This window comes from Bombina bombina, chromosome 5 (genome assembly GCF_027579735.1).
Source record: "Bombina bombina isolate aBomBom1 chromosome 5, aBomBom1.pri, whole genome shotgun sequence".
Lineage (NCBI taxonomy): Eukaryota > Metazoa > Chordata > Amphibia > Anura > Bombinatoridae > Bombina > Bombina bombina.
In genome coordinates, this window is record NC_069503.1 from 852,327,248 (window position 1) to 852,351,846 (window position 24,599).

Genomic DNA, 24,599 nt, shown 5'->3' on the forward strand with positions numbered 1-24,599 from the left:
GAACAAGCTTCTATTAACCAGAAGCAATAAATAATGAGACTTAAATAATGTGGAGACAATAATGACGCCCATATTTTTTAGCGCCAAAAAAAAGACGCCCACATTATTTGGCGCCTAAATGCTTTTGGCGCCAAAAATGACGCCGCATCTGAAACGCCGACACTTGGCGCACAAAAAACATAAAAAATGACGCAACTTCCGGCGATAAGTATGACGCCGGAAACAGAAAAAAACATTTTGCACCAAAAAAGTCCGCACCAAGAATGACGCAATAAAATGAAGCATTTTCAGCCCCCGCGAGCCTAACAGCCCACAGGGAAAAAAGTCAAATTTTTAAGGCAAGAAAAAAATTGATTGATGCATTATCCCAAATATGAAACTGACTGTCTGAAATAAGGAACGTTGAACATCCTGAGTCAAGGCAAATAAATGTTTGAATACATATATTTAGAACTTTATATAAAAGTGCCCAACCATAGCTTAAAGTGTCACAGAAAATAAGACTTACTTACCCCAGGACACTCATCTACATGTAGTAGAAAGCCAAACCAGTACTGAAACGAGAATCAGTAGAGGTAATGGTATATATAAGAGTATATCGTCGATCTGAAAAGGGAGGTAAGAGATGAATCTCTACGACCGATAACAGAGAACCTATGAAATAGACCCCGTAGAAGGAGATCATTGAATTCAAATAGGCAATACTCTCCTCACATCCCTCTGACATTCACTGCACGCTGAGAGGAAAACCGGGCTCCAACCTGCTGCGGAGCGCATATCAACGTAGAATCTAGCACAAACTTACTTCACCACCTCCATAGGAGGCAAAGTTTGTAAAACTGATTTGTGGGTGTGGTGAGGGGTGTATTTATAGGCATTTTGAGGTTTGGGAAACTTTGCCCCTCCTGGTAGGAATGTATATCCCATACGTCACTAGCTCATGGACTCTTGCTAATTACATGAAAGAAAGCTATTTAACAGCTCTGCTGTGGTGCTCTTTGCCGCCTCCTGCTGACCAGGAGGTGAATATCCCATTAGCAATTAAGATGATCGGTGGACTTGTGTCAAAAACGAAATGGAAGAATACATTGTATTAATGACAAAGACCTAATTCAAATATACTAAAGATGCAAAAAGCAGGGGGCTGAAAGATTTTCATTATTTTACAAAATAAACATTCCATATTTGAAAGCTCCTGGCCAGCCTACTACATCTGAACATTAGATGTTCAGAAAAATAGAACCAGAGGATGCACCACCTGAGCCACAAGGTTAAGTAAAGCATGATTTTCAAAGATTCAGAGAGGACCTGCTGTACAAAGGAATACTTTATGTGCTTGCTCTTCAGTAATCTGTTTTTTCATTTAAATACACATTTCAAATAACGAAAAAAATGAATAAAACATTTGTATACAGATGTTTTAAACTGACAATGAATTTCAGATTTCTGCCTCTATGAAGTAATTCGTTTTCACTGAAGCATGGACTGATCTACAAAAAAAAAAGCTTATGAAAGCCAGATGTACTATGTGGTTTCATAGACTAAATTTAGACAGTTATGTTCATCACAGCAATGCTGTGTGTCAGCCACATCAAAGCCCAAGGGCAGACAGATAAACAGTGAATACAGGTCACGTATCTCTGTAGCTAACAAACTGTAAGAGAGCTTGCACTCCAGGGTATTCAAGGCAGTTTTGTCATCAACAATCTAGTATCCCCTGAGCCTCCATGTCGTTCAGTTGCTAAGCAACATTAGTGTTAATACCTCAGAGAAGAAAATCTTACCAGTCATCTGGCCGTTCATCTGGTTCTGCATGTGCGGTGCAGATGGACCCCCTCCTACCATTCCTTCAGAAGGCATGTTGTGAGAGCGAGGTGGTTGTTGAGGGCCACTAGGACTCATACCTGCTGGACCCATAGGCATATTCTGTGTTGGTAACTAAGGAATAAAAAAAATAAAAAAAAAATAAAATAAATATATATATATATATATATATATATATATATATATATATATATATATATATATATATATATATATATAATCTTAAAACACAAAAGCTTATCAAAATTATAGTTGTACATGTAAAATAAGATTGGTTTTTAAATATTTTTCATATACATACAATTTAGAAACTGAACTAAGGGTCAAAAAACAATGAAGTAAATCTTTAAAAATGAATAACCCAATATGATAAAATCAAATATAAATCTTTATGTAAGGGGAAAATTAAACTTAAAAAAATAATCTATTTTTTGCAAAACAATATTACCACATAAGATATTTATGTATGAAAAATGTTACAGGGAAATTTCTTCTGATTCAGAAAAAAAAACATACATTTTAAAACAAGTTTTCAATTTACTTTGGTCCCATGGTATTCCTTGTTGGGGATACCCAGGTAAGTGTCTGGAGCAATACATGGCAGGAAAAAGAAAAAAAAGAAAAAGTACTGCCATCTAGTGCTTTTGCAAATGAATATTCTTACAAAACTGTTGCCATACAGTGCTCCTGCGCTTTGACTTAATATTGACACCACTACTGATGGACAGTAGTGACATGCAACAAGAATATCAATTTTAAGCACAGGAATCTAAATTGCTCAAAATAACATGCAATCATTTTAAATTGGCTTCTTTTAAATGCCAAAAACAAACAACTTTAAATTACCCTCCTAATCTTCAAAGCAGAACTATATCCTACTGAAAAACTAACAGAATAAGCAGCTGGGCTTAAAAGATTCAGTATGCATACTTTTCAAATATCTCTAAATCTACAATTACTTATGTGTGTCCCTTTAAAGGGACATTGAAGCAAAAACATACTTCCATGGTTTAGATAGGAAAGATATATATATATAGATATATATATTTATTACAAAGTACATCTTGACTTCCATGCCCTTTTAGTTTCTTTCAACACTCAAATAAACTCTTTATTTTAAATTTAGCCAGATTATAAAGTGCCAATTAAAGGGACAGTCAACACCAGAATTTTTGTTGTTTTAAAAGATAGATAATACCTTAATTACCAATTCCCCAGTTTTGCATAATCAACAGAGTTATAATTATACACGTTTTACCTCTGTAATTACCTTGTATCTAAGCCTCAGCAGACTGCCCCCTTATTTTAGTTCTTTTGACAGACTTGCATTTTAGCCAATCAGAGCTGTCTCCATGGTAAATTCACGAGCATGAGCTCAATGTTATCTATATGAAACATGTAAACTAATGCCCGCTAGTGGTGAAAAAACAATTTATGCTTACCTGATAAATTTATTTCTCTTGTGGTGTATCCAGTCCACGGATCATCCATTACTTGTGGGATATTCTCCTTCCCAACAGGAAGTTGCAAGAGGATCACCCACAGCAGAGCTGCTATATAGCTCCTCCCCTAACTGCCATATCCAGTCATTCGACCGAAACTAGCCGAGAAAGGAGAAACCATAGGGTGCAGTGGTGACTGTAGTTTAAAATTTAGACCTGCCTTAAAAAGGACAGGGCGGGCCGTGGACTGGATACACCACAAGAGAAATAAATTTATCAGGTAAGCATAAATTATGTTTTCTCTTGTTAGATGTATCCAGTCCACGGATCATCCATTACTTGTGGGATACCAATACCAAAGCGCCTCAGAAGAAGCAAAAGTATCAAATTTGTAAAATTTTTAAAAGGTATGAAGCGAAGACCAAGTCGCCGCTTTGCAAATCTGTTCAACAGAAGCCTCATTTTTAAAAGGCCCAGGTGGAAGCCACAGCTCTAGTAGAATGAGCTGTAATCCTTTCAGGGGGCTGCTGTCCAGCAGTCTCATAGGCTAAGCGTATTACGCTCCGAAGCCAAAAAGAAAGAGAGGTTGCCGAAGCCTTTTGACCTCTCCTCTGTCCAGAGTAAACAACAAACAGGGAAGATGTTTGACGAAAATCTTTAGTCGCTTGTAAGTAAAACTTTAAAGCACGGACTATGTCCAAATTATGTAAAAGACGTTCCTTCTTTGAAGAAGGATTAGGACACAATGATGGAACAACAATCTCTTGATTGATATTCTTGTTGGAAACCACCTTAGGTAAAAACCCAGGTTTTGTACGCAGAACTACTTTATCTGTATGTAAAATCGGATAAGGAGAATCACATTGTAAAGCTGATAACTCAGACTCTACGAGCCGAGGAAATAGCCATCAAAAACAGAACTTTCCAAGATAAAAGTTTGATATCAATGGAATAAAGGGGTTCAAACGGAACTCCTTGAAGAACCTTAAGAACCAAGTTTAAGCTCCATGGAGGAGCAACAGGTTTAAACACAGGCTTAATTCTAACCAAAGCCTGACAAAATGCCTGGACGTCTGGAACCTCTGCCAGACGCTTGTGCAAAAGGATAGACAGAGCAGAAATCTGTCCCTTTAAAGAACTAGCTGATAATCCTTTATCCAAACCCTCATGGAGAAAGGACAATATCCTAGGAATCCTAACCTTACTCCATGAGTAATTCTTGGATTCACACCAATGAAGATATTTGCACCATATCTTATGGTAGATTTTCCTGGTTACAGGCTTTCGTGCCTGTATTAAAGGTATCAATGACTGACTCGGAGAAGCCACGCCTTGATAAAATCAAGCGTTCAATCTCCAGGCAGTCAGTCTCAGAGAAATTAGATTTGGATGATTGAAAGGACCTTGTAGTAGAAGGTCTTGTCTCAGAGGCAGAGGCCAAGGTGGAAAGGATGACATGTCCACCAGGTCTGCATACCAGGTCCTGCGTGGCCACGCAGGCGCGATCAAGATCACCGATGCTCTCTCCTGTTTGATTTTGGCAATCAGTCGAGGGAGCAGAGGAAACGGTGGAAACACATAAGCCAGGTTGAAGAACCACGGTGCTGCTAGAGCATCTATCAGCGTCGCTTCTGGGTCCCTGGACCTGGATCCGTAACAAGGAAGCTTGGCGTTCTGGCGAGACGCCATGAGATCCAATTCTGGTGTGCCCCAACGATGAACCAATTGAGCAAACACCTCCGGATGGAGTTCCCACTCCCCCGGATGAAAAGTCTGATGACTTAGAAAATCTGCCTCCCAGTTCTCTACACCTGGGATATGGATCGCTGATAGATGGCAAGAGTGAGTCTCTGCCCAGCGAATTATCTTGGAGACTTCTAACATCGCTAGGGAGCTCCTGGTCCCCCCTTGATGGTTGATGTAAGCCACAGTCGTGATGTCCGACTGAAATCTGATGAACCTCAGGGTTGCTAACTGAGGCCAAGCTAGAAGAGCATTGAATATTGCTCTTAACTCCAGAATATTTATTGGGAGGAGTTTCTCCTCCTGAGTCCACGATCCCTGAGCCTTCAGGGAATTCCGGACTGCACCCCAACCTAGAAGGCTGGCATCTGTTGTTACAATTGTCCAATCTGCCCTGCGAGAGGTCATACCGTTGGACAGATGGACCCGAGATAGCCACCAGAGAAGAGAATCTCTGGTCTCTTGATCCAGATTTAGCAGAGGGGACAAATCTGTGTAATCCCCATTCCACTGACTGAGCATGCATAATTGCAGCGGTCTGAGATGTAGGCGCGCAAATGGTACTATGTCCATCGCCGCTACCATTAAGCCGATCACTTCCATGCACTGAGCCACCGAAGGGCGCGGAATGTAGTGAAGAACACGGCAGGAATTTAGAAGCTTTGATAACCTGGACTCCGTCAGGTAAATTTTCATTTCTACAGAATCTATCAGAGTTCCTAGGAAGGAAACCCTTGTGAGGGGTGATAGAGAACTCTTTCCCTCATTCACTTTCCACCCATGCGACCTCAGAAATGCCAACACTATGTCCGTATGAGATTTGGCAATTTGGAAGTTTGACGCCTGTATCAGGATGTCGTCTAGATAAGGGGCCACTGCTATGCCACGTGGTCTTAGGACCGCCAGAAGAGACCCTAGAACCTTTGTAAAAATTCTTGGGGCTGTAGCTAACCCGAAGGGAAGAGCCACAAACTGGTAATGCCCGTCTAGAAAGGCAAACCTTAGGAACCGATGATGATCTTTGTGAATCGGTATGTGAAGGTAAGCATCCTTCAAATCCACTGTGGTCATGTACTGACCCTCCTGGATCATAGGTAGGATTGTCCGAATAGTTTCCATTTTGAACGATGGAACTCTGAGGAATTTGTTTAAGATCTTTAGATCCAAAATTGGTCTGAAGGTTCCCTCTTTTTTGGGAACCACAAACAGATTTGAATAAAATCCCTGTCCTTGTTCCATCTGTGGAACTGGATGGATCACTCCCATTATTAGGAGGTCTTGCACACAGCGTAAGAATGCCTCTTTCTTTATCTGGTTTACAGATAATCTCGAAAGGTGAAACCTCCCTTGTGGGGGGGAAGCTTTGAAGTCCAGAAGATATCCCTGAGATATGATATCCCTGAGATATGATCTCCAACACCCAGGGATCCTGAACATCTCTTGCCCACGCCTGGGCGAAGAGAAAGTCTGCCCCCTACTAGATCCGTTGCCGGATAGGGGGCCGTTCCTTCATGCTGTCTTAGAGGCAGCAGCAGGCTTTCTGGCCTGCTTGCCTTTGCTCCAGGCCTGGTTAGATTTCCAGGCCGGCTTGGATTGCGCAAAAGTTTCCTCTTGTTTTGTAGCAGAGGAAGTTGATGCTACACCTGCCTTGAAGTTTCGAAAGGCACGAAAATTAGACTGTTTGGCCCTTGATTTGGCCCTGTCCTGAGGAAGGGTATGACCCTTACCTCCAGTAATGTCAGCAATAATTTCCCTCAAACCAGGCCCAAATAGGGTCTGCCCCTTGAAGGGAATGTTAAGTAATTTAGACTTTGAAGTCACGTCAGCTGACCAAGATTTAAGCCATAGCGCCCTACGCGCCTGGATGGCGAATCCAGAATTCTTAGCCGTTAGTTTAGTCAAATGAACAATGGCATCAGAAACAAAAGAATTAGCTAGCTTAAGTGTTCTAAGCTTGTCAAGTATTTCAGTCAATGGAGTAGCTGTCTGAAAGGCCTCTTTCAGAGACTCAAACCAGAACGCCGCAGCAGCAGTGACAGGAGCAATGCATGCAAGGGGCTGCAGGATAAAACCTTGTTGAATAAACATTTTCTTAAGGTAACCTAATTTTTTATCCATTGGATCTGAAAAAGCACAACTGTCCTCGACAGGGATAGTGGTACGCTTTGCTAAAGTAGAAAGTGCTCCCTCCACCTTAGGGACCGTCTGCCATAAGTCCCGTGTGGTGGCGTCTATTGGAAACATTTTTCTAAAAATAGGAGGGGGGGAAAAACGGCACACCGGGTCTGTCCCACTCCTTAGTAATAATTTCTGTAAACCTTTTAGGTATTGGAGAAACGTCAGTACACACCGGCACCGCGTAGTATTTATCCAGTCTACACAATTTCTCTGGCACTGCAATTGTGTCACAGTCATTCAGAGCAGCTAAAACCTCTCCAAGCAACACCCGGAGGTTCTCAAGCTTAAATTTAAAAGTAGACATATCTGAATCAGGTTTCCCCGAGGTCGAGACGTCACCCACAGACTGAAGCTCTTCCTCAGCTTCTGCATATTGTGACGCAGTATCAGACATGGGCCTTAAAACATCTGCGCGCTCTGTATTACGTCTAACCCCAGAGCTATCGCGCTTTCCTCTGAATTCAGGCAGTCTGGCTAATACCGCTGACAGGGTATTATCCATGATTGCCGCCATGTCCTGCAAAGTAATCGCTATGGGCGTCTGATGTACTTGGCGCCATTTTAGCGGGAGTCAAAGGGTCCGACACGTGGGGAGAGTTAGTCGGCATAACTTCCCCCTCGTCAGAATCCTCTGGTGATAATTCTTTTAAAGATAAAAGCTGATCTTTATTGTTTAAAGTGAAATCAATACATTTAGTACACATTCTCCTATGGGGTTCCACCATGGCTTTTAAACATAATGAACAAGGAGTTTCCTCTATGTCAGACATGTTTATACAGACTAGCAATGAGACTAGCAAGCTTGGAAAACACTTTAAATCAAGTTAACAAGCAATATAAAAAAAACGTTACTGTGCCTTTAAGAGAAACAAATTTTGCCAAAATTTGAAATAACAGTGAAAAAAGGCAGTTAAACTAACGAAATTTTTACAGTGTATGTAACAAGTTAGCAGAGCATTGCACCCACTTGCAAATGGATGATTAACCCCTTAATACAAAAAACAGATTAACAAAACGAAAAATATGTTTTTTAAACAGTCATAACAACTGCCACAACTCCTACTTTTGAAGCCTTTTGAGCCCTTCAGAGATGTCCTATAGCATGCAGGGGACTGCTGAGGGAAGCTGAATGTCACAGTTTGTAATTTTAACTGCACCAACTGTAACTTTTATACTATAACAGTGGAAAGCCTCAGGAAACTGTTTCTATGCAAAAATAAAGCCAGCCATGTGGAAAAAAACTAGGCCCCAATAAGTTTTATCACCAAAGCATATATAAAAACGATTAAACATGCCAGCAAACGTTTTATATTGCACATTAATCAGAGTATATACCTCTGATAGCAAGCCTGATACTAGTCGCTATTAAATCACTGTATTTAGGCTTTAACTTACATTAATCCGGTATCAGAAGCATTTTCTAGCAAATTCCATCCCTAGAAAAACTTAACTGCACATACCTTATTGCAGGATACCCTGCACGCCATTCTGCCTCTGAAGTTACCTCACTCCTCAGACATATGTGAGAATAGCAGTGGATCTTAGTTACTTCTGCTAAGATCATAGAAAAACGCAGGCAGATTATTCTTCTAAATGCTGCCTGAGATAAAATAGCACAACTCCGGTACCATTTAAAAACAATAAACTTTTGATTGAAGAAAAAACTAACTATATTTTACCACTTTCCTCTTACTACCTACCTTGCAAGAGAATGACTGGATATGGCAGTTAGGGGAGGAGCTATGTAGCAGCTCTGCTGTGGGTGATCCTCTTGCAACTTCCTGTTGGGAAGGAGAATATCCCACAAGTAATGGATGATCCGTGGACTGGATACACCTAACAAGAGAAAAAAAAAACTATCAAAATGCATTTAGATTAGAGGCGGCCTTCAAGGTTTAAAGGGGCACACAATCAAAAATAAACTTTCATTATTCAGATATAGCATGCAATTTTAAACAACTTTCCAATTTACTTCCATTAACAAAATGTGCACAGTCTTTTTATATTTAAACTGTTTGAGTCACCAGCATCTACTGAGCATGTGCAAGAATAAGTGTGTATGCATTTGTGAATGGCCGATTGTTGTTGCATGGTACGTGTATGCATTTGTGATTGGCTGATGGCTGTCACATGGTACAGGGGGAGTGGAAAAAGACATAACTTTTAAAATTGTCAGAAAAAAAAATCTACTACTCATTTGAAGTTCAGACTAAGTGCTATTGCATTGTCTTGTTATCTTTGTTGATTATGCAAATCTGCAGTGTTGACTAGTCCTTTAAGAAATTAGCAAATTAACCTCCTAGGTTTAGCTTTCAACTAAGAATACCAAGAGAACAAAGCAAAATTGGTGATAAAAGTAAATTGGAAAGTTGTTTAAAATTACATGCCCTATTTGAAATATGAAAGGTTTTTTTGGACTTGACTGTCCCTTTAATTTGCTACCCAAAGATATTGGTTTGGTTTTTTTTAGAATATTTTACACTAATTAAATATCAGGCTGTACCTGCTGAACCAGTAAGTTTAAAACGCTGCAGCGCTACTACAGGAGTAAAACAGGCTTACGATCATGTATCGTTAATGTAGCAAGAATAAACTCATAACGCATGTCCCATTTATCCAAACTGCTTTGGATTTTGGTATATTTGCATCTTAAATTGAACAGCTGGGAGAGGGCATAGAATTTCATAATACAGCTTATACATGCAACTATAGGTAGCTTTATATAATTTGAAATACTTTTGTGACTTAGAGGCAGAGAAACAGTATTTTGTGATAATTTTGTTAAAAAAAAAAAAAATAGTGAATAAGGATTTTACAATTTTGGATTTGAACTACATACATACACGAAGAATCTTGTGCAATGTTACATTTTGTCGCGTGATGCAGCTTTGCAAGTGGCGATTGCAGGACGACGGGTTCTCTATTTGCAAAACTGTTTGCTTGAAATCATGATAAATTTTGCCCTTAGTGGCTATTCGCAAATGGTGACCCATCAAACAAGCCACTAAGCCATTGTTTGTTCCAAATTGAGCACTTCTCTTTCTGTAAATATGTACACAATGGACTAGGGAAGAGTAGTATGTATGTGTTTTGATTTACATCAACCATATTTCATTCAGTTTTTATTTTACCTCCAAATTTAAAAAGGACACAAGTTAAAATTAAACTGGCATGATTCAGAGATTCAGACAGAGCATGCGTGTCATGAATAACTCATGATTTAGATGTTAAAAGGGTTAAAATTTCTTTAGCTGGTGTGCTAAAAACTTTTTTCAGAAGAAATTTGTTGCTGGGTTTTACCTTAGCAAAGCCAGGCCTTCCATGTCATAAAAATCAAAAGTTCCACATGACCAAATGTTATTGTGCATCTATTGATGCGCCAAGCAAGTAAAAATGTCAGCACAAGAGACAAAAAGCAGTGCCCTCTACCCAGCGCTAGATAAGGTCAAAAAGACACTAGTACAACTTGAGACACGCTTTAAACCATATCATATAGATGATGAAAATATTACAACCATGTCATATTTTAGGGCTGCTGAAAATAATAGATTCAGTGATGCATCGCAATGCAGCCGTTAACGATGCTGCATTGATGCTGTGCAGACCTGAATCGATTCAGGGGTCAGTAAAGTCATCGCGCAATGTCACGTGACCCCGCCTCAAGGGGAGGCTATGAAATCGCAGAACACATGCGCAGTCTTCCCAGCTTCCTTTGGGAGTTGTAGTCATATACATTATTTTGGGACAGTGTACGGTTAAGGATGATAAGAGCGGGCGCCAGAGGACTACATCTCCCATCACACAGTAGACGGTGCGAAGACTTTCTGAGTTGAAGGATTTACTATTTCCTGGTATATACAATATTCACACTGATTTGAGAAGGAACTGTCTCTTTACGGGTGAAGGGGAAAAACGGATGACATGGGCCAGACACTATTAAGTTAATAGTGTCTGGCCCATGTCATCCGTTTCTCCCCTTCATCCATAAAGAGACAGTAGTATTAAGTATTAACTAGTCCAATCTAAGGCTACCATAAGGATTTGCAAACACCTCTGTTTAATTTAAGTGGACGTAGCCTTGCTGGGGCATTTTTATCAGCTTTACCATTTAACTAGGTATAATTAATCTGTAACCTCCATGGTAATCCAACGCTTTCACTGAAATGGCTTTAGAGGAACAACTACATTAATGTAATTTACAACGAATGGTTTGGGAGTGTGGATATTTTATGTATGTGCTTGAGGATATTATTAGTGTGATTTAAACTGTTCAATACAGATCTTTTCTGTCTGTGCCAACACCCTGAGGTTATCACGTCATATTGAACACTATTGGCCTGTCTGTGTATAAAAACACAACGTACTGTTATGCTGGCATACAGTGTTAATCGTCAGCTAAGCACTGTATTGCAAAAGATTTGACACCATGCAAGGAGTAATGCATGCAAGTATTACAAGTATGTTAATAAATAAAAGTACAAAAACAAAATACCCTTTGTAGGCAGATGGGGCAACCCAGTTGCAGATTGGGATAAATATTTAATTTTGTTAGAAGATAATGTATGTTAGGAAAAACCTATAAATGATAGAAAACAGGAGTGTGTGTGTGTGTGTGTATATATATATATATATTATGGAATAGAACAAGTTCATGAAAATCATGGGCAGTAATCGTGATGCATCGCGGAATCGAACCGTTGACAGGATAATCGTAATCGAATCGTGAGACCAGTGAAGATGCACACCCCTATCATATTTGGTACCAAACTTATTCTCATGTCGTCACTGGGAAATTGCTTATATAGGTGTATGCACTGAATATGTAAAACAGAATTTATAAGGTGTATTATAATTTAAAGAATTCAAAACTTTATGACATGTCGTAAAAAGAGAGGGGTTTCCTAGCCCCTCTTGAAAGAGGTTGGGTCAAGCAATTTTATATCAGAGAAACAGGTATAAAATTGTGTCTACCAATAGAAGTTGGTATACAGCCTCCCATGTAGAATGAACAACAGAGTGAGTGACCATCTTTTCTCGCCAACCTCCCTGGCGCAGACATATAAGCTAGGAAAGTATTAGGTCTGTTACAGGGTAGATAAAAATCAATTATTAAAAAAAAAAAAATCTGATTGTTTTTTTATTTAAATCTGATTTTTTAAATAAAAGGCTTTTTGAGGAAAATATATTACCATCCAAAAGGTTATTCCATCAAGAAATAAAGATTAGTTTTTTAATTATGTAGAATAAGGCTGTATATGTTTATTTTTTCTGGTAAATAAATTCCATTAATCCATTCACAATGTCATGCTCTTCCAGAGGTTTTTGTAAGATTATTGGGCTGTTTCTCTGCCTACAAGATATTAAGCTATGACATGGGTATCCAGCAATCATCCATCTGTAATGCCAACTATAATAAACTTCAAAGCTAAGGGGGAACCATTCAAGAAATATATGTTTGCTAAAGATATTGTAAAGAAAGTCACACCAGTGAACTGGTGGAAGTCTTGGATTTAGAGACTGTTCAAGTAATGATTTCACTTTTAACAGCAGTAGCTTCTTCTGCAGGCGTTGAAAGAAAATTCTCTTCCTTTGGACTCATTCATTCTAAATTGAGAAATCGTTTGGGTCCCGATAAAGTAGGAAAGCTTGTTTTTCTTTTCCAGATTATGAACAAAGAAGGAGCTGAAGATGACGAGTGAGCTACAGAGGACAGTATTTAAGTTTTTCATGTGTAGTCTGGGCTGACAGTCTAAGTTTCTTAAAATATATATATTTTGTTTAGCCAAATTAGTTAAACATGGATGTTTGTTTAAGCAAATAACATATGCTGTAATGTTATTGTTTCAGTTGAATAAATCTATTTAAATTGTTATTATTAAGGTAATGATTATTTTTCTCCTTCCTAAGTACAACAGCAAAATTGTCCAAATATGAATTATATTGATTAACCTATTAAACTGGGGATAAAAAAAAAAACTATGAATGAAAAGTTGTTATTCTAAAAATCTTCATCTACTTGCATATTAAAGTTATACCAGCAAGAAATAGTCTTTATGTAGAAAACTATGATTTAAATCAAGCCTTACTGACTAGTGATTTAAATCGTGAATTAAATCAGTTGGATTTAAATCAAATCCACCCTGGTCTGTTATTTCACCTTTTTATTTTAAAAACAGTTTGCTTGTGATTATAATTTGTTAACATCTTTTTATTAATAATGCCCTGTGCATAATTTTTTTGCATAATAAATCATTCCTTTATTAAGCTTTTGCTTTTGTCTAATATTTACACCATGTTACTGAAAGATTGGTAGTATTAAGACTGTTTTTAGGCTATTTGTAATTTGTAAGTCTGGGTTTCCTTAAGATTTCACATTTAATAAATCTTAAGTGGCGGCAGCTTAGCTATAGGTAGTGTGGGTGGCATTAAAGGGAAGTTGGTTAACCCTTGTCGCCACAATGCAGTTTAACCCTTTGAGTGCAAACGACGGCTCTGAGCCGTTGCAAATTGTCCCAGTCAAGTGCTGACGACGGCTCAGAGCCGCCGCTAGCACTTACCCACCTTGAGGGCAATCTGTGGGCTCCCACCTACACCCACCCTGGAGATCTGACCTGAATAGTGAGAGGCATCGCCGGGGATTCCCAATTCATGCAGTGAAGTCACACGCAATGATATTGCACAACTTTATTTAAAATTAACAATGGACAGTATAGGGAAATGGGGGCATGCTGCTTAGAAGCCTGTATCTCAGGCATCTAAGCAGCTACAGACCCCCAAGACCCACCGTTGGAAAGTCTTGGGGATCTAAAAAAAAATATATATATATATATATATATATATATATATATATATATATATATATATATATATATATTTTTTTTTTTTTTTTTTTTTTTTTTATTTTTTTTTTATTTTATTTTTTTTTTTTATTTATTTATTTTTTTTTAAAAAGGAAAAAAAAAAACTCAAATCCAGCTTAGCCCCCAGGTGGGAAATGGCTTAGCAGCCAAAGGGTTAAAGATTCTTTCCAATTGACTTCTCTTAGCAAATTGTCTTTTTATATGCACACTTCGAGAGACACTGGCTACTACTGAGCATGTGCAAGAATTCAGTGTATAAGTATATAATTCTATGGCTGTCACATGATACTGAGGCTAGTACATTTTGAAATTTGTCCGAAAAATATAATGCTCATGCAGTGATTTTTTTTATTTTTTTTTATTATTATTTTTAACTATACTCTTGTTGATTATGCTATGCAACTGTATTTAAAGGGAAAGGAAAGTTAAAATTAAAACTTGCACGATTCAGAGAGCATGTCATTTTAGGACACTTAAAGGCACAGTTTACTCAAAAACAAATTCTCCCCTTTTATTTGTTCCCAATTATCCACTTAACCTGCTGGAGTGTATTTAAGTGCCATAAAACATGTTGAGATCTGTGCATACCCTAAAAGGGCTAATTAAGTAAAAAAAAATAGTTTGCATAAAAGAAAAAAAGTTTAAAAATTGCTGGCAAGAATTTTCAAATAATTTTAAAAAAGCAAAATTAGTAACATAGCCATGCTGTCTGGATTAGTCTGATCCACCCCACCTTATCAGTGTTTAGCATCAGAAACATGGGCATTGTATTGCAACCAAGTTCACAGCAGCTTGTTTGCTTCTAGGCATGCTCCAGTAGACAATGAGTGTTAAAGTCTTGTATTCTACCAAAGCAAAGGTGGAGATAGTCATACAAGGAATTGTGTGTGGGGGGAGTTAGAGCTGTACAATTTAGAAACTTAAAAGTGTTAATGGCAAGGCACTGCAGTATACATTTGCAGGTAAAGTAAAGTACATATTATATTTTGTCTCTGTTCCAACATGTTTTATGTCCCTTTAAATTGTTTACAAGTATTTCCATTACCCTTATATTGGCATTTGAAATAGTTGATTTAGCCTATGGTATCCCCACCTATCCTGAAAGTTTTTGGTCTTAAGGCCAAGCTGTGTAAACACAGCCGGTAGAGGAAATGACACTCCTAGAGGGGTATAGAAGAGATAAGGTAATACAATGTTAATTTTCCATTGTTCTCTCCAAGAATTAGTGACTGGTTTATGGACAGATATAAGATAAAGAAGCATGTATATGTACACAATGTGATAAAGTAATGAGATCCGATTATACCTACAAGCTCAAACCATTAAATTAGGTTGTGGCTTCAAAACACAATCAGCTAATTCATATACACAAATAAGCCTTAAAAAGCAAATTTCAAACATTTTATACTCTGCAGCTGGTAAAAAAAAGTAATTGGAAACACATTAAGGGAAAAACTATTTGGTAGTATACAGTATAGTCAAAATTAAACTTTCATGATTAAGATAGGGGATGCAATTTTAAACAACTTTCCAATTTACTTTTATTATCAAATTTGCTTTGCTCTTGGTATTCTTTGTTGAAAGTTAAACCTAGGTAGGCTCATATGCTAATGTTTAAGACCTTGAATGCCAGCTTTTATCTCAGTGCATTTGATCGTGTTTCACAGCTAGAGTGCCAGTTCATGTGTGCCATATAATCTTATGCTTACTCCTGTGGTGTTACTTATGAGGGCAATGATTGGCTAAAATGCACGTCTGTCAAAAGAACTGAAATAAGTGGGGTAGTCTGCAGATGCTCAGATAGAAGGTAATCACAGAGGTAAAAACATAATTTATGTAAGAACTTACCTGATAAATTAATTTCTTTCATATTGGCAAGAGTCCATGAGCTAGTGACATATGGGATATACATTCCTACCAGGAGGGGCAAAGTTTCCCAAACCTCAAAAAGCCTATAAATACAACCCTCACCACACCCACAATTCAGTTTAACAAATAGCCAAGCAGTGGGGTGATAAAGAAATGAGTAGAAAGCATCAACAAAGAAAATTTTGGAAATAATTGTGCTTTATACAAAAAAATCATAACCACCATAAAAAGGGTGGGCCTTATGGACTCTTGCCAATATGAAAAAAATTAATTTATCAGGAAAGTTCTTACATAAATTATGTTTTCTTTCATGTAATTGGCAAGAGTCCATGAGCTAGTGACATATGGGATATCAATACCCAAGATGTGGAGTCTTCCACTCAAGAATCACTAGAGAGGGAGGGAATAAAAATAAAAACAGCCATATTCCGCTGAAAATATTAGTCCACAACCCAAAAAAATAAGTTTATTTCATATTTGAAAGAAAAAAACTTAAATCAAAAGCAGAAGAATCAAACTGAAACAGCTGCCTGAAGAACTTTTCTACCAAAAACTGCTTCCGAAGAAGCAAATACATCAAAATAGTAGAATTTAGTAAATGTATGCAAAGAGGACCAAGTTGCTGCTTTGCAAATCTGATCAACTGAAGCTTCATTCTTAAAAGCCCACGAAGTGGAGACTGATGTAGTAGAATGAGCTGTAATTCTCTGAGGCGGGGTTTGACCCGACTCCAAATAAGCTTGATGAATCAAAAATTTCAACCAAGAAGCCAAGGAAATAGCAGAAGCTTTCTAACCTTTCCTAGGACCAGAAAATGAAACATAATATTTCAAAACTCTTACCACATCTAAAGAATGTAAGGATCTCTCCAAAGGATTCTTAGGATTAGGACATAAAGAAGGGACAACAATTTATCTACTAATGTTGTTAGAATTCACAACCTTAGGTAAAAATTGAAAAGAAGTCAGCAAAACTGCCTTATCCTGATGAAAAATCAGAAAAGGAGACTCACAAGAAAGAGCAGATAGCTCAGAAACTCTTCTAGCAGAAGAGATGGCCAAAAGGAACAACACTTTCCAGGAAAGTAGTTTAATGTCCAAAGAATGCATAGGCTCAAATGGAGGAGCCTGTAACGCCTTCAGAACCAAATTAAGACTACAAGGAGGAAAAATTGATTTAATGACAGGCTTAATACGAACTAAAGCCTGTACAAAACAGTGAATATCAGGAAGTATAGCAATCTTTCTGTGAAATAAAACAGAAAGAGCGGAGATTTGTCCTTTCAAGGAACTTGCAGACAAACCCTAATCCAAACCATCCTGAAGGAACTGTAAAATTCTAGGAATTCTAAAAGAATGCCAGGAGAATTTATGAGAAGAACACCATGAAATGTAAGTCTTCCAAACTCTATAATAAATCTTTCTAGAGACAGATTTACGAGCTTGTAACATAGTAGTAATCACTGAGTCAGAGAAACCTCTATGACTTAGAACTAAAACGTTCAATTTCCATACCTTCAAATTTAATGATTTGAGATCCTGATGGAAAAACGGACCTTGAGATAGTAGAACCGGCAGTAACGGAAGTGGCCAAGGCGGGCAACTGGACATTCGCACCAGATCCGCATACAAAAACCTGTGTGGCCATGCTGGAGCCACCAGCAACACAGAAGACTGTTCCATGATGATTTTGGAGATCACTCTTGGAAGGAGAACTAGAGGCGGGAAGAAGTAAACAGGATGATAACACCAAGGAAGTGTCAGTGCATCCACTGCTTCCGCCTGAACATCCCTGGACCTGGACAGGTATCTGGGAAGTTTGTTGTTTAGATGAGAGGCCACGAGATCTCTCTCTGGAAGACCCCACATCTGAACAATCTGAGAAAACACATCTGGATGGAGAGACCACTCCCCTGGATGTAAAGTCTGGCGGCTGAGATAATCCGCCTCCCAATTGTCTACACCTGGGATATGCACCGCAGAGATTAGACAGGAGCTGGATTCCGCCCAAGCAAGCATCCGAGATACTCATTTCATAGCTTGGGGACTGAGAGTCCCACCCTGATAATTGACATAAGCCACGGTTGTGATACTGTCTGTCTGAAAACAAATGAACGGTTCTCTCTTTAGCAGAGTTCTAAAATATTTATTGGTAATCTCGCCTCTTGAGATTTCCAAACCCCTTGTGCTGTCAGAGATCCCCAAACAGCTCCCCAACCTGAAAGACTCGCATCTGTTGAGACCACAGTCCAGGTTGGCCGAACAAAAGAGGCCCCTTGAACCAAACGATGGTGATCTATCCACCATGTCAGAGAGTGTCGTACATTGGGATTCAAGGATATTAATTGTGATATCTTTGAATAATCCCTGCACCATTGATTCAGCATGCAAAGCTGTAGAGGTCTCATGTGAAAACGAGCAAAGGGGATCGCGTCCGATGCTGCAGTCATGAGACCTAAAACTTCCATGCACATGGCCACTGAAGGGAATGACAGACTGAAGGTGCCGGCATGCTGCGACCAATTTTAAACGTCTCTTGTCTGTTAGAGACAGAGTCATGGACACTGAATCTATCTGGAAACCTAAAAAGGTGACCCTTGTCTGAGGAATCAAGAAACTTTTTGGTAAATTGATCCTCCAAACATGTTTCCGAAGAAACAACACTAGTTGATTTGTGTGAAATTCTGCAGTATGTAAAGACTGAGCTAGTACCAAGATATCGTCCAAATAAGGAAACACTGCAATACCCTGTTCTCTGATTACAGAGAGTAGGACACCCAGAACCTTTGAAAAGATTCTTGGAGCGGTTGCTAGGCCAAATGGAAGAGAAACAAATTGCTAATGCTTGTCTAGAAAAGAGAATCTCAGAAACTGATAATGTTCTGGATGAATCGGAATATGAAGGTATGCATCCTGCAAGTCTATTGTGGACATATAATGTTCTCGCTGAACAAAAGGCAGAATAGGCCTTATAGTCACCATCTAGAAAGTTGGTACTCTTACATAACGATTCAAAATTTTCAGATCCAGAACTGGTCTGAATAAATTTTCCTTCTTTGGGACAATGAACAGATTTGAATAAAACCCCAAACCTTGTTCCAGAAGAGGAACTGGCATGATTACCCCTGAAGACTCCAGGTCTGAAACACACTTCAGGAAAACCTGAGCTTTTACTGGATTTACTGGAATACGCGAGAGAAAAAATCTTCTCACAGGAGGTTTTACTCTGAATCCTATTCGATACCCTTGAGAGACAATGCTCTGAATCCATTGATTTTGAACAGATTTTATCCAAATATCCTTGAAAAACCTTAATCTGCCCCCTACCAGCTGAGCTGGAATGAGGGCCGCACCTTCATGCGGACCTAGGGGCTGACTTTGGTTTCCTAAAAGGCTTGGATTTATTCCAATTTGAGGAAGGCTTCCAATTGGAGGCAGATTCCTTGGGGGAGGATAGAGTTTTTGTTCCTTATTCTGACGAAAGGAACGAAAACGGTTAGAAGCCTTAGATTTACCCTTAGGTTTTTTATCCTGAGGCAGAAAAAACACTCCCTTTCCCCCAGTGATAGTTGAAATAATAGAATCCAACTGAGAAACAAATAAATTATTACCTTGGAAAGAAAGAGATAGTAATCTAGATTTAGATGTCATATCAGCATTCCAAGATTTAAGCCACAAAGCTCTTCTAGCTAATATAGCTAAAGACATGGATCTAACATCACAAATAAAATGATTAGCATGTTGCAGTAAGCAAATAATGCTAGATATGTCAGAATCCAATTCTTGTTGCGCTAAATTCACCAACCAGAAAGTTGATGCAGCCGCAACATCAGCCAAAGAAATTGCAGGTCTGAGAAGATGACCTGAATATAAATAGTCCTTCCTTAGATAAGATTCAAGCTTCCTATCTAAAGGATCCTTAAAGGAAGTACTATCTTCCATAGGAATAGTGGTATGTTTAGCAAGAGTAGAAATAGTCCCATCAACTTTGGGGATTTTTTCCCAAAACTCTATAGATTTTGCTGGTAAAGGATACAATTTTTTAAACCTTGAAGAAGGAATAAAAGAAGTACCTGGCTTATTCCATTCCTTATAAATCATATCAGAAATAGCCTCAGGAATAGGAAAATAAACCCTGGAGAAACCACGGGAGGTTTAAAAACAGCATTTAAACGTATTAGACTGAACGTCAAGAGGACTGGTTACCTCAATATCCAAAGTAATTAACACATCTTTTAATAAAGAACGCATATACTCTATTTTAAATAAATAAGTAGATTTGTCAGTGTCAATGTCTAAGGAGGATCTTCTGAATCAGATAGATCCTCATCAGAAGAGGATAAATTATCATATTGTTGGTCATTTGAAATTTCATCAACTAAATGAGAAGTTTTAAAAGACCTATTACATTTATTTGAAGGTGGAAATGCAGACAAAGCTTTCAGAATAGAATCAGAAACAAATTCTTTAAAATTTACAGGTATATTATGCACATTAGAGGTTGAAGAAACTGCAACTGGCAATGTACTATTACTGATGGACACATTATCTGCATGTAAAAGTTTATCAAAACAACTATTACAAATGACATTCGGCGATATAATTTCTACAATTTTACAACAAATGCACTTAGCTTTGGTAGAACCGATGTCAAGCAGTAATGTTCCAGCAGAAGCTTCTGAGGCAGGATCAAAGTAAGACATCTTGCAAAATGTAAGAGAAAAAACAACATATAAAGCAAAATTATCTATTTCCTTTATGAGTTTCAGGAATGGGAAAAAATGCAAATAGCATAGCCCTCCGATAGAGAAAAAAATCAAGAGGCAAACATCAATGGGGTATTGAAATAATGAAAAAAATTACCGGAAATGCAACCGTGTGAAAGGTCTCGGCGTCAAGTATGACACCGGAAATGACGAACTTGCGTCATAGACGTACTTTTCGCGCCAAAAAAAAATGTTCTCGCTATAAATGACACAATAAAGTTTAGCACTTGTCGCACCCGCGGGCCTAATACCGCCCGCAATTTGTAAGAAGTAGTCAATTGAAAAAAAAAAAACCCCAGGTAAGAAATAAATTTCATTTTTTTAAAAGATGTTTATATTCCCCAAATATGAAACCGACAGTCTGCAGAAGGAAATACATGAACCTGACTCATGGCAAATATAAGTACAATACATATTTAGAACTTTATATAAAGTGCCAAACCATAGCTGAGGTGTCTTAAGTAATAAAAAACATACTTACCAAAAAGACACCCATCCACATATAGCAGATAGCCAAACCAGTACTAAAACAGTTATTAGTAGAGGTAATGGTAAATTGAGAGTATATCGTCGATCTGAAAAGGGAGGTAGGAGATGAATCTCTACGACCGATAACAGAGAACTTATGAAAAAGACCCCTGTTAGGGAAATCATCGTATTCAAAAAGTGATACTCCTTACATCTCCCTCTGAGATTCTCTGTACTCTGAGAGGAATCGGGCTTCAACAATGCTGAGAAGCGCATATCAACGTAGAAATCTTAGCACAAACTTACTTCACCACCTCCATAGGAGGCAAAGTTTGTAAAACTGAATTGTGGGTGTGGTGAGGGGTGTATTTATAGGCATTTTGAGGTTTGGGAAACTTTGCCCCTCCTGGTAGGATTGTATATCCCATATGTCACTAGCTCATGGACTCTTGCCAATTACATGAAAGAAAAGTATATTAATATATCTGTTGGTTATGCAAAACTGGGGAATGGGTAATAAAGGGATTATCTTTTTAAACAAAAATTCTGGAGAAGACTATTCCTTTAAATTAAATTCTTTTTTCAAATGGGCTTTCTTCTACTGGTATCCCTTGTTGAAAAAGAATACGTATGTATCATACACTAGTGAGAGCTAGCTGCCGATTGGTGCCTGCATGCATTTGCTTATGATTAGCTAACTAAATGTGTTCAGCTATGGTGCAAATGTTACTTCAGCAAAGGATAATAAAGGAACGAAGCAAACTTGATAATAGAAGTAAATTGGAAAGTTGATTAAAAATTGTATGTTCTATCCGAATCATGAAATAAAATTTTGGGGTTTACTGTCCCTTTAACGGTCCTTTATAGGAGAAAAACAATAAGAAAATGTAAATGAGTAATAAATGTATATGGCTTAAAAACCATGTGAAGCACAAACCAATTTTTGTAATCCTGTTAGCTACCAACTACAACCAATACTTAAAACAGTTTTTTTTGTTAAAGCTTCAGGAAGGAAGCCATGATAGGTTGTGACATTGGAGCTAGAGCAGAAGACAAGTAAAATCTGTCACGTATTTCTTATTATAATAGACATCTTGACTCAAAAGTTGTAAAATGATGCATGCACCAAGTTGCCAGAGATAAATATTTTGTATTATCCTTACATCAATGTTCTAGAATAGAAAGGTAAATGGCAGTGCCAATCTATTGTAACTAGTCCCCCATGCTTTCAGGGTTAGGAGTGAAGATATGCTGCTATAAATTTGTCTGCTAACAATTCACATTCAGTCTTTGCCCTTGAAAGCTTGTTAATTCAGAGACTGGTGCTGCTGCTGAGGGAGGACAGGTTCTACGTTTACCCCTTAAAAAGGGACATGAAACCCAAATTTTTCATTTGTGATTAAGAAATTGGAAAGTTGTTTAAAAATGTATGCTCTATTACCTAACTTGCTTAGTTACCTTGGTATTCTTTGTTCAAAAGTCTACCTAGGTTGGCTCAGGAGCTGGGAGCTAGCTGATGATTGGTGGCTATGATTTGATGCACATTCTGTTTAGATATCCACAGCAGATGAGTCATAGGCCCAGCAAGTCTGCCCGATATTTCTTAAAAGTATACACTTACCTAGTTCGAAGGATAGTGCTATGTCCCAGGCATTCTTAAAGTCCCCCACACTGTTGGTCATTAATACCTCTTCTGGAAGTTTATTCCATGAATCAATCACGCTTTCTGTAATAAGTGCTTCCGTAAACGACTCCTGAATATACTACCATTCAGCTTGAGATCATGACCTCTTGTTCTTGAATTTTCCTTTTTATGTAATACAGACTGGCTCAGTTTTACCAAGCCCTTTAAAAAAAGAGATGGTAAACTATGCCGACTTCAAACATGCGATTGTATGTAAAATAAAAAAAAGGTGACTTTCATTCATGAAAACCTCTTAATCGCTCGTTATTTTAAAATATTTAATATTAAAAAGTTTAAAATGTCACATAACTTCCTCCTCCTGTACAACAGCTGCCATTAATTTATTCAGGTCACATTTTTTGAACTACCAACGACAGCCCAGGCCAGTCGGCGACACTGATATAAGCAAACACGCCCTATGTTATTAATACGCATGCGCTACATGCTGGATCACTGACTAACAGTGCTATAGATGCCAATACAATGACGTGGGCGAGGGGTGGTTCAGCTCTCTCGCCGGCTAAAGAAAAGAACAGGAAGTAATGCCGGGGCGGAGCAAGGAGAGATAAAGCTCTAAGTAAAATAACATAATTTATGCTTACCTGATAAATTTATTTCTCTTGTGGTGTATCCAGTCCACGGATCATCCATTACTTGTGGGATATTCTCCTTCCCAACAGGAAGTTGCAAGAGGATCACCCACAGCAGAGCTGTCTATATAGCTCCTCCCCTAACTGCCACCTCCAGTCATTCGACCAAAGACAAGCAAGAGAAAGGAGAAACTATAGGGTGCAGTGGTGACTGTAGTTTAAAGTTAAAAAATACCTGCCTTAAAATGACAGGGCGGATACACCACAAGAGAAATAAATTTATCAGGTAAGCATAAATTGTGTTTTCTCTTGTAAGGTGTATCCAGTCCACGGATCATCCATTACTTGTGGGATACCAATACCAAAGCTAAAGTACACGGATGAAGGGAGGGACAAGGCAGGTACCACTGCCTGTAAGACCTTTCTCCCAAAAATAGCCTCCGAAGAAGCAAAAGTATCAAATTTATAAAATTTTGAAAAAGTATGAAGCGAAGACCAAGTCGCCGCCTTGCAAATCTGTTCAACAGAAGCCTCATTTTTAAAGGCCCAGGTGGAAGCCACAGCTCTAGTAGAATGAGCTGTAACCCTTTCAGGAGGCTGCTGGCCAGCAGTCTCATAAGCTAAGCGTATTATACTTCTTAGCCAAAGCGAAAGAAGTTGCTGAAGCCTTTTGGCCTTTCCTCTGTCCAGAGTAGACAACAAACAAAGCAGATGTTTGACGAAAATCTTTAGTAGCTTGTAAATAAAACTTTAAAGCACGAACCACGTCAAGATTGTGTAATAGACGTTCCTTCTTTGAAGAAGGATTAGGACACAATGACGGAACAACAATCTCCTGATTGATATTCTTATTAGATACCAACTTAGGTAAAAACCCAGGTTTAGTACGCAAAACTACCTTATCTGTATGGAAGATCAGATAAGGGGATTCACATTGTAAGGCAGATAATTCGGAAACTCAACGAGCCGAGGAAATAGCTACCAAAAATAGAACTTTCCAAGATAAAATTTTGATATCTATGGAATGAAGAGGTTCAAACGGAACCCAATGAAGAACTTTAAGAACCAAATTTAAGCTCCAAGGTGGAGCAACAGGTTTAAACACAGGCTTGATTCTAACTAAAGCATGACAAAATGCCTGAACGCCTGGAACATCCGCCAGACGCTTGTGCAAAA

At 38.3% G+C, this 24,599-nt stretch overlaps 1 protein-coding gene across 1 annotated transcript in view; it reads right to left on the bottom strand.

The window, feature by feature from the left end:
- SS18 (SS18 subunit of BAF chromatin remodeling complex) overlaps positions 1–24,599 on the bottom strand; it is a gene marked incomplete in the record, with an annotated part of 210,531 nt that overhangs the window by 155,692 nt on the left and 30,240 nt on the right. Inside the window, 1 exon segment of the mRNA XM_053714991.1 lies at positions 1,785–1,938. Within this exon segment, the coding sequence (XP_053570966.1) occupies positions 1,785–1,938 (154 nt within the window).